Source organism: Homarus americanus, unplaced genomic scaffold (genome assembly GCF_018991925.1).
Source record: "Homarus americanus isolate GMGI-L3 unplaced genomic scaffold, GMGI_Hamer_2.0 scaffold45698, whole genome shotgun sequence".
Classification (NCBI taxonomy): Eukaryota; Metazoa; Arthropoda; class Malacostraca; order Decapoda; family Nephropidae; genus Homarus; species Homarus americanus.
Window position 1 is genome coordinate 12,039,243 of NW_024735554.1, and position 17,529 is coordinate 12,056,771.

Genomic DNA, 17,529 nt, shown 5'->3' on the forward strand with positions numbered 1-17,529 from the left:
TTCATAATCTACTTAAACGATCTAGATACTGGGATCAGCAGTGACATAAGCAAGTTTGCGGATGACACCAAAATAGGGCAGGATGCAAATGCACTACAGGAGGATTTAAATAAACTGCAGGGGTGGTCAGAAAAATGGCAAATGAAATTCAACACCAGCAAGTGCAGCGTACTTAATATTGGAAGAACAGATACTGTCAATGTATACAGCCTTAACAACATCCCTAGAGAAGTCGACTTGTGAAAGAGACTTAGGGGTACTTGTAAGCCCGGACCTACGGCCTAGTAAACAGTGCGTTAATGTTCGAAATAAGGCAAACAGAGTTTTGGGTTTTATATCTAGAAGTGTAAGTAATAAGAGTGCAGAGGTCTTATTGCAACTATATCTTGCACAAGTCAGGCCACACCTCGATTATGCGGTTCAGTTCTGGTGCCCTTATTATAGAATGGATATCAGCTCACTGGAGTCAGTGCAGCGAAGAATGACGAAAATGATTCCGGGACTTAGAAACCTACCATATCAAGATAGGTTAAAGAAACTAAACTTGCATTCCTTAGAAAGACGAAGAGTGCGGGGAGATATGATAGAAGTATTTAAGTGGGTGAAAGGAAACAATAAAGGGGATATAAATAAAGTTCTTATAATATCCGAGCAGGGTAGGACTCGTAGCAACGGATTTAAGTTGGATAAGTTTAGGTTTAGGAGGGAGATAGGAAGGAACTGGCTCACAAATAGGGTGGTGGACGAGTGGAACAAGCTTAGCAACTTTGTAGTAAGTGCTGGAATGCTGGAAAGTTTTAAAAGGAGGCTAGATAGATTCTTGGATGATAGAGAGTGGTAGTAACTCTCGACAGGAGCTGCCATGCACAGGCCAACCGACCTATTGCAGACTCCTTATGTTCTTATACTACAGACGGGCAAGGGGTGACCTAATTGAGGTGTACAGTATAAGCATCTCAGGGGACACTACTCAGTCGAGTGTCCTTATTTGGAGCTGGCGGACGCTCGCCCCACAAGGGGTCACAGCTCAAGATTGAAGAAGCCCTAAGTCCAGAAAACTGTGAGGGCAAACTTTTTCGGAGTGAGAGTTTTAAACTCTTGGAACAATCTACTAGAAAGTGTTGTGACGGCACCGAGTGTGAGCTCTTTCAAGACAAGACTTGACCAACACTGGAGCAGGTTCAGGTACATTCAGCAGCCGGTGCATGCCCAGTACTTGCCAACAGTACGTAAGAGAGACGTGACCGATCGCCCAAGCGGCTAACGAGCCGATCAGTAGTGAAGAGGATAAAAGAACAACAGTATTATTAAAGATGAGCATCAACCATCATTGAGGTGGATACGAGTCATCATTAAAGTGGGTATGACTTGTCTCAGGTGGGTACGACTTGTCTTGGGGACGACTTTTCTCGGGTACGACTTTTCATAAATCCATGAGTTTCAGCCTAAAAACCTTGCAGTACTCTGGACCTGGGTGCTGGTTAATCAGCATCTTTATAAATTTTTTATTACAGAAAATAACTTCTTTCTTACTTTAAGAATATCCCAAAACATGTGGAAGAATTTCAGTTTTTGTACTACCCTGTATTATTTTGGTGACTTTCATCCTGAACACGAAACTACGGTATGTCGACCTGTTACCTCCCCTGGCACTGATGTCATAAAAAACATTGCTGTCCATCTATTAGGGTGCAGCAGTTTTGTTTTTAGTGATTGGTGAATGAGGATGTCTGAGAAGTCTAGCGTGACTCACTTGACGGATGCTAATTTTGGCACAAAAATCTTGTCATCATAATTTATGATGCACGTCACAGTCCATTGTATTTCATCATATGATGCAAGTTGTAGTTAAAGGGTTAAGAAGATGTAAGGGAGGATATTTGGATCCCTGTGTTGATATATGAGTACACCAAAAGTACTGTAGTTTGTATGTAAGATACCACATGAGTGAGCAAAACATCACTTGATGTTGAGGACTGTGAGGGAGTGACTTGTACACTTAGTACAGTACTTGCTCTTATGATGCTCTTGTGCTATGCTACCCAAAATACATAGCTTGACTCATTTTGACTTTTGCATTAACTGTAGCAGGGGTCTTGGCTATTCAAATAATGTAGCTTAAAGTATCCTTGTGTATTGCAAATTTTTGATATTAAAGAATAAACTGTTCAGTAGCATAACAGAACAGAATAAAATGGTACAAAGCGTGCGATTGTTTTTTTAAATTATGGTTCAGTATCTAAAGGAAGAAATTAATGGCATGGGGTTTTTGGAAGCATAGGGTCAGTCCAGTGCTTTTATTTTATTTCATGAAAGATGAGCATCTTAATTTAAGGTGTACAGTATTACAGATGTTAAACTAACATTGACCCACTCCTTCCTTTTTAACCTTTGATTTAGGTCACATACAGTAGCTAAAGATATAAGAGAGAGTCCTGAATTCCATTGCTTCTTAGAGTTAAGTTTTAAATTGATAGGGAAAGAGACTGAACTAAGTTGTCCCATGAGGCCAGAAGTGGCGTGAGTAACAGTGTGAACTTGATGACTCCAACCTCAGGGTACTCACCTTTATTTCCAGATTTGATTGAAATATTACTTTGACTAGTTAAAACTATTCTTGAAATTCTTGGTGATACTTTATACTGTTATAACTTTCTATGATTTTCTTTTGTTTATTAATCCTTTATGCAGTGTTTACCATAAACTGGTATGGTATAGCATTTCATGATTCTTTAAATTATGTCTAAGATAATTACTTAAAATAGAAACTTAGCTACAGAAAAATGGGTCCAGCACAAACCCTGCAACCTGATTACTCCCAGTGATCCTTGAGATAACTGCTGGATTCTTATAGATTCAACTTGTTCCTTTTAGCTATGTATTGGTCATTAGCAGTGGCGGCTCGTGACTCTAATTCGTGGGGGTGCTGCTTCAAAACATTTTTAAGAATTGTTTTAATATTGTGTAAGACACACACACACACAAATACAGTACAGTATATATATATACAGTATATATATATATATATATATATATATATATATATATATATATATATATATATATATATATATATATATATATATATATATATATATATATATATATATATATATAATGATAAAATTAATAAAATACTAAAAGTATGGTAAAAATACAAAAAAAAACATTTAACACTTACAGATAAAATACTCCAGTCTAGCTTGTTCTAAATTTATTTAAAAATAAAATCCTTTCTTCTTGTTTTCTTTTGAGAGAAAATGTCAACAACTTTCTCATTGATGTTTGGATGACTGTTAAATAAATTCTTCTCCGTTGAAATCATTGCAAGTGCATTTAGCCTTTCCTGATTCATAGTGCTCCTCATAAAAGTTTTTATTCTTTTAATGTTGAAAAGCAGCGTTCAGGCTCTGATGTAGTCATAGGAATTGTCAAGAGGATTTTTATCAGTTTCGTAATCTCACTAAGAACACCATCTAAATTATTTTCCAAGATAAATTTCAGCAGGTTAATTAACCTGCAATGTTCATGCATATCGGACCTACTGTAGAATACTCTAACTTCAGTTTCAAAATTTTCCTTGTCAATCATGGGATATGCCTCAGTGGTCAATCCTATCTCTTCTGTAGGCAGTTTATTCTTAAAACTAGTGAAGCTTTTTTTGTTGAATAATTTAGCAGCTACTAATTGTTTAGTGAAAGAATATCTCTCCACTATATCAACACATATGCAGTCACATACTTCCTTTGCTTCAGCCAGGAGCGTCTTTGAAGGATTCTCACAGTACTTCGCGTTTCTTATTTCTGAAATAGCAGTTTTGAAATTTGTTATATTATTCATGTACTTTAAACACATAGATTTCTCGAGACTGCATTTGGTTGTAAATTACTTCAACATGAGGCATGATCTGATGAAAAAGCTGCAACCAGAACATGATTTTTTCATTATTCAGGTAGTGCAAAATTCCTGTTACTTCTGAAATGGTTCGATCTGCATTTACCTTCGACTGGATTTCAGCAAGGCAGCTTTTTAAAGGTTGCAAATTTTCATGAAGTTTGTTCACTGTCCGTATGTTAAAGTTCTACCTTGTAGAGGATGGGCGCAGAATGCTGACATTCATATGCTTATTGAGAATGGATACACGTTGTGGTGATCTTGAGAAAAATGTTGGTATAGCCTAAATGTTAGAGAAAAATATTCTTGAGTCCCGCGTAATACTTGCTGCATTTCTCATTATCAGATTCAGTTGGTGCGCATAACAGTGACTGAAATGTGCATTATTATAAACGCTTTTTTTTTTTGCCTGAACTCCCCCCGTTTTTGCATTTCATGACATTTGCACCATCAAATGTCTGAGCTATCAGTTTTTGTCTATTTCCTTGAAGGATTATATCTAACTGCTCTAGAATATATTTTGATATGCCATCTGAAGTTTGATTTTCTGGAATAAAGAATCCCCCAAAACGCTCAAATATTTCTTCATTCAGCACGTACCGTAGAACAATTACCATTTGAGTGTGTTCTGAAACATCTGTTGTGTCATCAGCCATGACAGCTACAAATGAAGTTTCTTTAATCTCTTTCTTTATCTCATCACGGTATATCTGCAGCAGGCAGTCAAGTACGTATCTCATTCTGAATAGTCTTAGAAACACCTGTGAAGACTCTACGTACTTGTTTCTAAATGGTTCTTTAAATTTGGGTCTAATTTAGATGCAAAATTTATTAATCCCCTAAATACACCTGGATTTACTGAATCATCTTTTTTATCATGTCCATGTAAAGAAATTTTAAAGTCCACAAAATGTAATGCAGTCTATTATCTTGGATAAAATTTCACGGTTCTTGGTAACCTTCCTGTTATGCTCATTGATCGAAAGTCTATACCTATAGGCTTCACTAAGTTTTTCTTTAATATTTACGCTTCCTAAAAGTGATAGTGAAACCACGCTTTCAATATGCTTCTTTGACTTTTCATGTTTTTCAGTTTTTTCTTTCATTTTGTTTATATTTCTAAAGCTGTCTTTTGTCCAAGTTACATCACTTCCAATTCCAAACAACAAACACGGAAAACAAAATAATGTATTTTTTACTTCACAACCACAGAGCCAATTTTTCCTTTGGTACCATTATGAATGAAAGCTACAAATATACCTCTTACTGTTGCTTATTCCTGGCTGAAGTATTTGAATATCAGGTGAGGGACGGCCTCTTGTCTTAATAGCAACTTTCTCATGAAGAGACAACTGTGAAAATTTTAAGTTGTTGAAGTTCACTCACTGTCACAGAACTTGTTTCTTGAGAAAATAAGGAAGCCATGTTTAATTAATTCAAATTCTTCTACACAATAAAGTTTCTGGAAAAACAATGTATACAAAATGTAGTCTCTATGAGTATGAATCATACGCATCATTCTGTGTGGTGCTTACGCGCCTTCTGCTATATCAAGAGTATTTGAATGTGATAAATTGTAGATGATGTGATATCATACAGTATGATATCACATCATCTACAATTTATCACATTCAAATACTCTTGATATAGCAGACGGCGCGTAAGCACCACACAGAATGATGCATAAACACTACCTCCCACACTGATAACCAGATCGGCAATGTGTGATCCACAGTGCTCGCCCCCGCTTGCCTCCAGGACATGCGCACATGCGTGCAACAAAGCAAACGCCCGTTATTGGAACTGTCGAGTAAGACTGTTCCACATACAGGGATTCTTGCTGTTTTCTCGGAATTAGAGGTTGGCCATTGACATTAAGTTAAAGGATTATTGATAATATTTTTAAATATCTTGTACACGTATAACTAAATAAACATATATGATATATTATATTATATAATACATATATATCTGGTGAAATAGGGGGTGCCGCAGTTCCACAGTGCCTACCGATGAGCCGCCACTGGTCATTAGGATAATGTGTCTTGTTGACAAGCATTGTACATCTCATGGGTAGTGACAAGAGTTTGCCTGTGAGGTGCTTGGCTGTGGTATGCCTCATAGATCTTGCTTCAACCGTAAATTGGAAGTTTGTAAGTCGATCCTCCATTTTTTGTACAATCTAAGATAAAAGGCGTGTCGCGGTTTTGTCCGAAGATTAAATATAACTCGTGAAACATTATGAGAGCCCTGCCACAAGGCAGAGTACACCAAAAGTTTAGCCCCATCGGCAAATGTTTTCACCAAATTTCACGGCACGACTTTTGTCTTTCATTGTACATACAGTACAGGTACTGTATTGATAAAATGTCTAACTCTCATTGAATTTGCAGAATACAGCATATTAAATTTGTATCCTTATTCCCCATTAGCTATTGTGATGAGTTATTTATTTATGTGTTTTGTATTCTTTATTCAATAAATTAATTTATTTTTTTTTAGTAATTAATACAATATCCTGGAAGTGTTTGCACATGTAATAATTATTTACTTGTTGTTTGTATCAGGAAGTTATGTTTTGCCTTAATCTCCCCATGGAAGCCTGTTAGGGAGGGAGAGAGAGAGAGAATATGCTCTCACTTCTTTTTATGTTTTTCTTCTTTGCTACATTTATCACAATTAATTTATTTCTGTTTTATACTGTATATGAACCGAGTCAATTATATTGATTGTCAGTAGGGCAGATGATACAGTTGTATATCTTTTAATATTTGTGCTCTACAGGGAGAACCATTACAGCTTGAATGTTCTTATATATTGTGATTATCCTCCTTGGGGATGCCAAGTTGAGTTTAAAAATGACTTTCCCTGATTTACATCTGTCTGTAGGTGTCTCTTCATGACCTATATTTTTGGCTGAGGAAAATTTGCTTCTCTGGGTATGTGACTGCATCTATTTAGGGCTCAACCAGTATGCAATTTTCCTTCGGAAATGTATTGCAAATTGCACAGGGTTCCTAGTTCTTGAAGATATGAAATGGATTATTAAATGAAATCCCAGCACTGTATTTAGTGAATGCCATGTACAGTACTACAATAAATAATGGTTTAAGTGCAGTATCTAGTAAAATTGTGTTATACGTACATGTAAAAATTTAGCTTATTGATTCGGATATTTAATTTTGATTAACATTATACATAGTGAAGCTATACAGTTTGAAGTGTCCTACATCTGACAGTTATGTTAGGCAACGGTGTGGGGTAGAACTTGGTCATCAGTAATGCAATGGCTATGATCACTTTTGTAGCTTCTTCTGTCAAGCCTCGTTTGCTGGTGTAGAGCTCATGGACCTCTGGCTAGTGTATGGGTTCTGCTAAACCTTATCAGGCACAGATGGTCATTGCGTGAGTTTGGGAAAGAAAATCTAACCTGAGTCCCTTTTGGTTATAAGTTTAATGAATTTCTGACATTGTTTCAGAATTTTATACACATAAGTACACATATATTGTTAGTAAATTTGCAGTCGGTATTTTGAAGGTAATGACCTATTTTTTAGACACTTTATTTAAGGTTAATGATAAGGAAGAACATGGATGTTTTGCCAAATAATCTAACACAATATTTATTTCTTACACCTGTACTGTAATTTTACTATAAGACACTGTACTGTACACTCTTCTCTGTCAATCTCCTGTGTCCAGGCTGTCTGTTACTTTCATTGAAAATATACATAACTCTGATCCCATCACACAACTCATGATGTTGGGTGATTTCAACATCCACAATACAGAATGACTGTTTTACTCATCTCACACTGATCAAGTTGACATGAAGGGAGGGGGGGGGGGCCACTTTGCCACATAACTTAATCATAAACAACTGGTCAACTTATGTTATTGTCCATTGATCTTAGGTTGTGAGGAGAAGGCCTACCGGGTATCTAATTTCTCAAATTCTCATTCTTGATCTAGATCTCGGGGTGCCTGAAATTTTGTCCCTTAGATGTAGTGAGCCAGTTAGGATGGGTAGCTATAAGGTCATAAACAGAGACTTCTCATGTGGGGTCAGCCAGCACATAAGGATTAAGGGCCTTAGTTTCAACAAGAAGGTATAAGTAATTATTAATTAATGAATTAGTCTTAGCTGCCTCTGTTCTAGGGATTTCTTGCATTTTACATTCCATTGACTTTGTGGGATTCTGCGAGTTGCTAAGTTCAGATTTAGAATGGGATTTCAGTATCAGTCCTCCGTTTCAATGTTTTGTAAATAACCACCATTACTACAGTACACTCTTTGTGATTACCTTCTGTGAGGTGTGTTTTTATTCATGTGGGTGGAACTGTTCCATGTGCTTTCTCCAGATCTTCAAATTAGTTATTTACTACAATATTATTATCCTTGTGAGTGTGGTGGTTGGTTAAATGTCTCTTTAGTACTCATAATAATATTTTATTCTCCACTATGCTTTTCTTTCTAAATAAATTTGCCTGTTATAAAAGATTTTAAATCATATATATTATTATATTCATTAATTAATATATTTTACGACGGGGTTAGGGACCGACATCCAGGTCGTAAGTCGAAATGGTCATAAGTCGGAAATGCTTAAATAACACATAGAAAATCTAAAATGGGGGTCTCTTTTTCTTCTCAGCACCACAAAACTCTCACTTTTAAGCTTGCCAGCCATTTTAAAGTGAATTACAGATGAAAATTTTGTCTGTGTACTGACTCATAAATACATAATTTGACCAAATTTTGGTACGACTGAGGCAGGTCGTAAGTGCGGGTGGACATAAGTCGAGTGGGTCATAAGTCGGGGAGTACCTGTATAGGATGCACTTATTTTTTCCCCAAAAGGGCTTAAAAAAATCAGCCCGCACCCTATATTTTAAGTGCGGTCTTCCATAGGCTAATGAATCCCATAGTTGCTATGTCCAGTAGGCTAAGTTCTTCATAGCCCAACTCCAAAGTTAAAAATACTGTATTATTGTTTACTTAACCCTTTTGCCGGCTGATGACACTATTTGCTCCACTACACGGGCCGGAGCAAGATATTTCCTGTGACTCTGAGCTCTCACACTGGCCAGACCACTCATGTGGGAATCCGGTGTGTAAGATAGTTTTTCACACTCATTCAGCCATCCCATATCATTATACAACTATTTGGTTCTTTATCACTAAATTAGATAGTTTATATTTTTAACTCAATAAAGAATGATGAAAAAACTTGTATAATTTTACCAGTAAGTTGTAAATGATGAAATGATAACTCTGCATTTTGGATGACACAGATAGCGTCATTGACAGATGAATGGGTGATGAAGCAGATTGTGTCATCGGCCGGTCTAAGGGTGAGATTTGGACTGCGAGAGTGGCTTGCAAAAGGCATAAACATATTATCACTTTTAATTAATTAAAAAAATAATTATTGTAACTATAAAGGCAAGATTAACATCCATCGGGTAGGCAAGCAACTTTTCAGAGCTAAGCAGTACCTGTTTCTGAACTCCTACAAGTGTTACTGGCTATTAATGTCTTGCCTGCAACATTTATCTTTAAATCTACAAGTACCTGATAAAAGTGAGGATTTACAGATAATTTTTTCCCATTTGCATCTGTTAACATGGTTGGTGTTGCCAAGTTACACTCTTTACTTTAGCCACAACCCCCTAGCCTTCTCATTACCAGGTGAGGTATTACTGTATGGTTATTTTTCAACTGATAATTTCAGGTAGGTACACGTAACTTTTTTCTTAATTTTCTCTACTTGGTTATATGCACACACAATCCTACATACATAGTGTGCAAAATAAAAAGAAGTAGCAGGCTGAAAAGGGGAGGAGGGAGTCAGCAGAGGTAGTCTCTCAGCTGGGCTGCTTTTGTATGGCGAGTGTTGTGGCCAAGCAGCCATTGTCTATTCAAATGGGAGTTGTGTTAAGCTTTCATTTGGATTTCCCTTAATGGTTATAGCTGCTTTTTATTTATTTATTTTTTTATCTAGATTGTATGCTAATGTTATTTGAAGTAGCACAAATGTTAAATAATATAAGAAAGGTAGGTGATGTGGATTATGAATGCTGGGAAATGAGGAACCGGGAGTTGTGAGTTTGCTTCAGCCCTTTGACTTACTGTGTAGGCTGTTACCTTACATCTGTGATAATATTCCTTGCATTTTTTCAGTATCTTATTGCTTTTTTTTCAGTATTTTATAGGCTGAGCTGTGAGCTATATTATGGTTATTTTTCAAGTTGTGATTTTGGGTAGATATACTCTGTACTTAATATATATTTTTCAGTGTTACATGCACACTCAATCCTACATACAGAATGTACAAAAAAATATTTTAAGGTCTCCTGTGTGTAGTGAAACGATTGAAAAATTTTGTAGTTCAGGAGCCAAATGACAATACAGTACAATATTTTTTGTTCTACTGTATTCTAATTAGGTATTGGTATTTTTCCTCCCATTTACTGTTAAATATTATTTGAAGAAAACTATGGCTTCAGGAGAAAAATACACACAAGTTTTTTTTCCCTAAATATTCTTTACTGAATTGGGGGTGCATCTTATATGCCATAAAATAGGGTACTATATCTCACCTCAGAATTTTTGTGACAGTGCAGTAATAACTAACCTTTATAATATTTTCAGTGACTGAGGCAATGTGAAATCAACAGATGAGTGTCCACTAGCTTCCACCATACATCAAAATGTTGTCCATGTGTGGGCTGCTGTGCCGTATGCTGCGAGGCTGGCGGCACAGCGAGGCTGTAATGCTCATGGCAAAAGCACTGTCACAGCCTCACTCATCACTCTTGGTACAAGACATTGTGGCTGCAGACACAGGTCAGATCTTTAAATTTGCTTCATTGTATCATGTGCATTTAACACCATTGTATAAATAAAGAAGATGCCAGGAGAGCATTCTTTTGATGTTTTGTGAATAACATAAGAATTAGTTTGTCTATCCACTATTTTTATTGTGAAAATTGTTTAGTGATTGTATTTGTTTCTTGATATGCAAAGATTCTTTTATGACCTCTTGGGTATCAGTGAGTGACTTGTAAAGTCTGGCAGAGCCCACCTATTGCAGTATGGCTTGATATGTTTAATGGTAGGATATACAGTACAGTACAGTACTCTCCATCAGATTTTGTAGGATAATATTATTGCAAATAAAACTGTCTTATTCAATATGATCCCATTTGGTGTGTGGATGTCAAAAGGACCAGTTGAGCATAAGATCCATAAGCTGAATTTTGCATAAACCAAAAATGAACCTTCCATAAGGTAAATTTGTACTGTACCCTGTACTGTATTGAACATGGAGCTCAAATAAAAAATAATTACCTTTTACAAAATTAGTGGATATAAATATTATTTGCCTTAAATAGTGGTGCTTGCTTGCTCATCAGAAGGTGGGGTTTTGGTGATGGAAGATGGATTTAATTGCTAGATGAGGAAGGAGAGGAAACAGGTGTCACATCATGGGCAGGTTCCACATATTGAGGATCAGGTGCTGAGGAGATGGAAGGTTGTGGAGATGTGGAAGGCACAGGCCTCTCAACCTTCCTTATAAACTTATCAAGTGATGACTGGGATGGTGGCTTTTCTCTTCTCATGATAGATAGTTCTATAACAGGCCAGTGACTCCTTAATTTGTCTATACAATTTAAAAATTCTTGAGGCATTTGGGCCCATTTTCTCAAACCATTATAGCCCTGAAGCAATCTCACGGAATGTTGTTGCCATCTCCTTGGTGAGGAAACATTGTGGCTCTTCAACTGGTTCATCAGAATCCTCACCTGCTTTCTTCTCAACTATCCTTGTTGTTTCCAACTTCATCAAGTGCTCATTTGAGAGCTCAGCTCCATGTGACTCGATAAGTTCTTCCACATCATTAGCATTTACCTCCAGTTCAAGCTCCTGAGCAAGTTTTGCAAATGTGTCTGCCGCCTCCTCATAGATTTCGAAACCTCTGAAACCATGTATGAACTGGGGACACATCTTCTGAACTAGCTGTTCTTAACTGGGGGGAGGGGCATGCTCCCCTAGGAGGGCGTGAGTAATTTCCAGGGTGGGCGCGAACCCAGAGCAAAAATAAGGAATGGCCTTAACAGGTGTGTGTATGTCCTCGTTTGGATTTTTGTGGGGGGGGTCTCGCTCCTCACAAATACTTCAAAATGTCGTAAATGGTAACTACGTCAATCAAAATGTGAAATTCCACTAAAAGTGACTGAATTAAGGAGGTAGTAATAATGTCGGGAAGTGTACGATAATTTGATGAAGAAACGATAATTTTTAGATTTAGAATTTTATATGAAGGAAGGAGGGGGGCGTGGAGATGAGAACCAACTGCTATAGGGGGCATGACCCTAAAAAGGTTAAGAACCACTGTTCTAAACCACATAATACAGGTTTGGGTAACTTCAGCCCAGCCCTTACCGATGTTCTGGATGGCTTGGTAGATGTTGTAACTCTTCCAAAACTGTCGTAAAGTCCGGACGCTCTTTTCCTCTGTGGCCGCTATTGCTGTGGCGAAAGGCGTCCTTAGATAATAGGCCTTAAAATTTGCAGTGGGTCTATGGGTTGGAGGATTGATGTTGTATTGGGAGGGAGAAACACAATCTTGACATCTGGGTGGAAGCCATTTAAGTGTGTTGAGTGACCTGGAGCATTATCAATGACCAGCAAAATTGTGAATATGTCTTTATGTCTGCAATATTTTTCCACTTCAAGAATAAAACAATGGATAAACCAATCTTCAAAAATAACTTCTGTGACCCATGCCTTTCGATTGCTCCAAAAGTAAACAGCTCTTAAAGGCTTGGGGATTTTCTGAATGGTAAACCAGCTGAGGTTTCAATTTGTAATTCCTGGCTGCATTACCCCCAAGCAGAAGTGTAAGGGGATCCTTTGCAGCCTTAAATCCTGGCATTGTCTTTCTTTCCTTAGAAATATATGTTTGCTCTGGCATTTTCATCCAAAACAATTCAGTTTCATTAGCATTAAAACACTTGTTCTGCCTTATAACTACCTTTTTCAATTATTTTTTTTTAACACTTCAAGGTAAGCTTCAGCTGCAACTGTATCTGCACTAACAGCTTTACCACTCAATTTCATACTGGAAGTTAACACAAGCCTTAAATCTAGTAAACCATCTATGACTCACAACATAACTGGATTCAGTAGCACCATGCTCTCACTTTTAAATCGTCAAACAGGTTTCTAGCCTTAGTTTGTTTGGTCATACTGCTAAGCAGTACATGGCATTGCATTTGGACCTCCATCCATATTGTAAGGTTTTCCATTTCACAAAGAACACGTAGTCACTGCTTTGTTATAACAGTACATTTTAAAGGTGTTGAGGCTTTCACATGTTCTTTAATATGAGCACTTTCCTTCAGAATCGTGTGCACAGTTGAAGTAGTGAGACCAAGATCATGTGGAGAAGTTTTTCTTGCTTCATATTGCTTAATTACCAGAAGAATTGGTGCAGAGCACTTCTGGGAATGAGAGATTTCTGGGCAACGAGATGACTCTCTCAGAGCTGGAAAAATGTCCCTCATCCCCGGAATTTTCTGGGTATGCGTACCAGAAACTGTTCTAAGAAGTTCCAGAAATTGCGCATTACATCATCTCTCAAACCGGAAAGAAATCTCCCATTCCTGGAATGTTTCCGAGTACAGCTGCTCCTCTATTTAAGAACGTTCAACTTACAAACTTTCAGAGATACAAACATCATCACTGAGGGGGTTTACCTGCCAGAACAGGTGCTTAATGTGGATGAGACTGGATTATTTTGAAGAAAATTCCAGATAGAACAAACATTACCTAAGAGGAGAAGAGTGAGCCAGGTTTTAAGGCTGTATTAAAGGGTATAGCTGTGCTAAATATCCATAATCTTTTATTTTTTACAATATGTTTGGTATCTACAAGAGTAAAGTTGGACTTACAAACTATTGGACTTACAAACAAGCCTCAGGAACGTAACTCGTTCGTAAGTAGAGGAGCTCCTGTACTGTAATTTTCCAGAATGATGCATTATTTCATCTCTCAAAGCTGGAAAAATATCCCCCATCCCCAAAATTTTCGGGTGAAGAGGGATCCTGGCTAATGGAGATATTACTTAGACAGTACTACTGAATAATTCGCAGAATTTAATTTCGCGGTCCTCTATTATTCGCTGATACCACCCTGGATGTACCCAAGAATGTCTGCTTGTAGTTTTAAAGTTGCCGTCATTTTTGTGGCCGGGACAGGGAGCCATTTGTTCAAGAGACGGTAATTTCCTTTACATACAAATAAATAATAATTGGAAAATACTCTCACAAATTATCAGAAATAAATTTATTAAAAAAGTGACCGTCTACCCTCAAATCTACTCCGTTCTTTATTAATAACAAAGCATGGAGTAGACTTGAGGGTAGACTCACATTTTTAATAAATTTGTTTCTGATTATTTGAGAGTATTTTCCCATTACTATATTGGTATGTGTTTTGTGTGTGTCTACACGCACACAAAAAATATACACAATACAGGTGAATGAAATAATTGTCGTAAGGGCAAAGACATAAGGGAATATACATTTCTTTGTACACAAGTAAAAATGTCCCCATAGAATTTTTTTTTATTAAATTTTCCACATATTGCATGAGATTAAATTGGTAGATAATGGACAATTAGGCAACTGGCTTAGTGGCCTTGTGTATGGTTGTGTGAGTGATGAATCTCCTTGTCTTCACATGAGTTTGAGGAATAAGTTATTTGGTGATTGAAGGAGAATGATGACACATTGGAAGCTTGTTTGTTGACTTAATAACATTGAGAGCGTTATAAGTTAATATAGTCAACCCTCGCTTTACGCGGTTCCACTTTACGCGTTTCCAATTTTACGCGGTACCCTGCCGAAACTGGAATGCTCACTTTCCGCGGTGCGTGTACCCCTTTACGCTGAGAGCGGCTGGCGAGCCGCGCCATTTTTGGATCCAAACCTCCCGCCATCTCTCCCGCCATCCGCCATGTTGTGTAAACGGTGCGAGTAGGTTGCGCAGTGTGTGTCTTTGTTGCGTTATCAGTGACGTCATATGACGTATCGGACTGTGATTGGGCCATGCATCCTTACCTCCCTCCGCTGCTAGCTGTGATTGGTTTAAAGAAATATGATGTGTCCACCCGCGGGAGGGAGGGAGGAAAGACGACGCTTGACCTAGCCGCGGCAGTTTCATCCCTCCAGGCCACACCGTGTATACGTGAATCCATTGTTCTGTAAAATGGCTTCCGCCGGACCACCGCCCCCAGAGAGAAACCTTTCCTTACCTGGACCCAGCCGCCTTAAGCCAAAGAAGACACGGCGTTCCTGAAGCTACGAAATTAAGTATAAGATCATACAAGAGTTGGAGAAAGGAACAAGACAGGTTGATCTCGCGTGCCAGCATGGTGTTAACGAGTCTACGATCAGGACAATTAAGAAGGATGCAGCCAAGATAAAGGAGCACATGAACATCACAAAGTCTACAGGTGCTTCTATGATCAAGTATTTCCACAACCAGGTGCTTCTCAAGACAGAAAAATTACTTGTGAGCTACTTGGTGCGTCAGGCGCGACGGAACATGGCGGTGGACACGCGCTCAGTTAAGGAGTACGCACGTGAACTGTATGCTGCAGTGTCACGAAAGATGGGAATTACAGAGCCCAAACCCTTTAATGCTTCCTCTGGGTGGTTACAGAGGTTTAAGAAGAGAAACAAGATCACCAATATCAACATTGGTGGTGAAGAAGCTAGTGCTGACCGTGTTGCGGCTAGGGAATTTCCTCCGTTTTTACGTGAAATTATGGAGGAAGGACAGTACACCGACGACCAGGTGTTTAACATGGACAAATCTGGTCTTTTTTGGAAAAAAACTACTTTCCAAGACCTTCGTTGTGAAGAATGCCAGCAAGTGTCGGGGCCGGAACTTGCAGAAGGAGCGCATCACCGTCCTGTTTACCACCAATGCCTCCGGTACCTGTAAGCTCAAGTTATCGGTGATCCACACAGCACGCAAGCTGCACGCCTACAAGAGCATGGACATGACCAAGCTAAATGTCCACTGGCTGACCGCACGTAAGGCGTGGATGTTCTCTACACTGTCCCTCTCCTGGTTTGATGACTGTTTTGTTCCCGTTGTGAAGAAATTCTGTGAGCAACAGAATGTGCCATTCAAGATTTTGTTGCTGCTGGACAACGCACCAGGACACTCGCCCCTACTGTTAGATCGTCACCCCAACGTAAAAGTGGTCTTCCTTCCTCCCAACACTACGTCTATATTACAGCCCATGGACCAAGAGTTAATCTGTAATGTAAAAGCTGCATTCTCTACTAAAAAATTCAAGCTCCTGAACGACTACACCAACACCAAGGAAGAGTTGCGTAACCTGAGTGACACCAACACCGATAGCAAGAGCGAAGACGACGAGGATCAACAGTTGGCAGAGCAACAAGTACTTTTAAAACAATTCTGGTGAACATTCAATGTCAAGAAAGCTGTGGACTTCTTGGTGGAGGCATGGGATCAGCTGTCTGTAGCAACTGTTCGTCACGCATGGAGACATGTGTTGCAAGGCATTCCGGCCGTTAGGCAGAGTAAATCTGCGACTGGTGAGGTTCAGACTGTTGCAGTAGCAGTGGACCTTGCCAGAGAAGCAGCTCAGAGTGTTACAGCTGCAGGCTTCTCTGAGACCACCAACGACGACATCCTGGAGGTGATAAGGGATCCTGATGTGACTACCGACGACATGGTAGATGATGATGACGTCAGTGAAGAGGCAGGTGGTGCGTCATCCCATTAAGAACGCCGCTTATCCCATAGTAATGTTAGGGGTGCCATCGAGTGTATCGAGAAAGCCAAGCTCCTCCTTTCCGACGACCCTGACGCAAACAGGTATGAAATCTTCACTACCCAGCTGTTGCAGACTATGGAGCCCTACATCAAGGTTTATCACGACAACATAAACACCAGCCGTCAGCAAAGCATAACAGAGTTCTTCGCCTGCAACCCACCACAGCCAGCCCAAGCCAGTGATAGTGACAGAGGTAGAGACAGTGATGATGACTTTGAGGGATTTGTCAGGGAGGCACTAGTAAGTGTGGATGACACCGATGAAGACTCACCTGAGGGCCAGTAGCCTGCCCTCTGCCTCGGAACCAACCCCCCATCCCCGTGTGCCCAGCCATCTTTTCTACTAATGTAAGTGTTAAAAAACCTAATATTATTGATATTTTTCTTAATTATTAATTGTGTGTGCATACCATCATAAAATTAAGAAGTTATTTTTACTGCAACGTACGTATTGTGTCGGGAAAAAGTGGAGTTTGGGGGTCGGCCCGGTCTCTATTTCAATTAATCCCATATGTTATGTTGTTCACTTTAAGCGTTTCTCACTTTATGTGGGCCGCCGTGGGTTGAATTAACCGCGTAAAGTGGGGGTTCACTGTACAGTTATTTTACAGGAACTAATAATACAGTATAGCACACTTTACGCGTTAATTCAACCTCGGTGAAGCAAAGTTAAGCAATTTTATGATGGTATGCTTAATAATTAAGAGAAATATCAATAACATTAGGTTTTTTAACACTTACATTAGTAG

The 17,529-nt window shown here is 38.7% G+C and overlaps 1 protein-coding gene across 1 annotated transcript in view; it reads left to right on the forward strand.

The window, feature by feature from the left end:
• The window catches only part of LOC121871347, a 67,793-nt gene that overhangs the window by 2,729 nt on the left and 47,535 nt on the right, over positions 1–17,529 (forward strand). The window contains exon 2 of the mRNA XM_042373566.1: positions 10,550–10,744. Within this exon, the coding sequence (XP_042229500.1) occupies positions 10,609–10,744 (136 nt within the window). The 5' untranslated portion in view covers positions 10,550–10,608. The remainder of the gene's footprint in view (positions 1–10,549; positions 10,745–17,529) is intronic.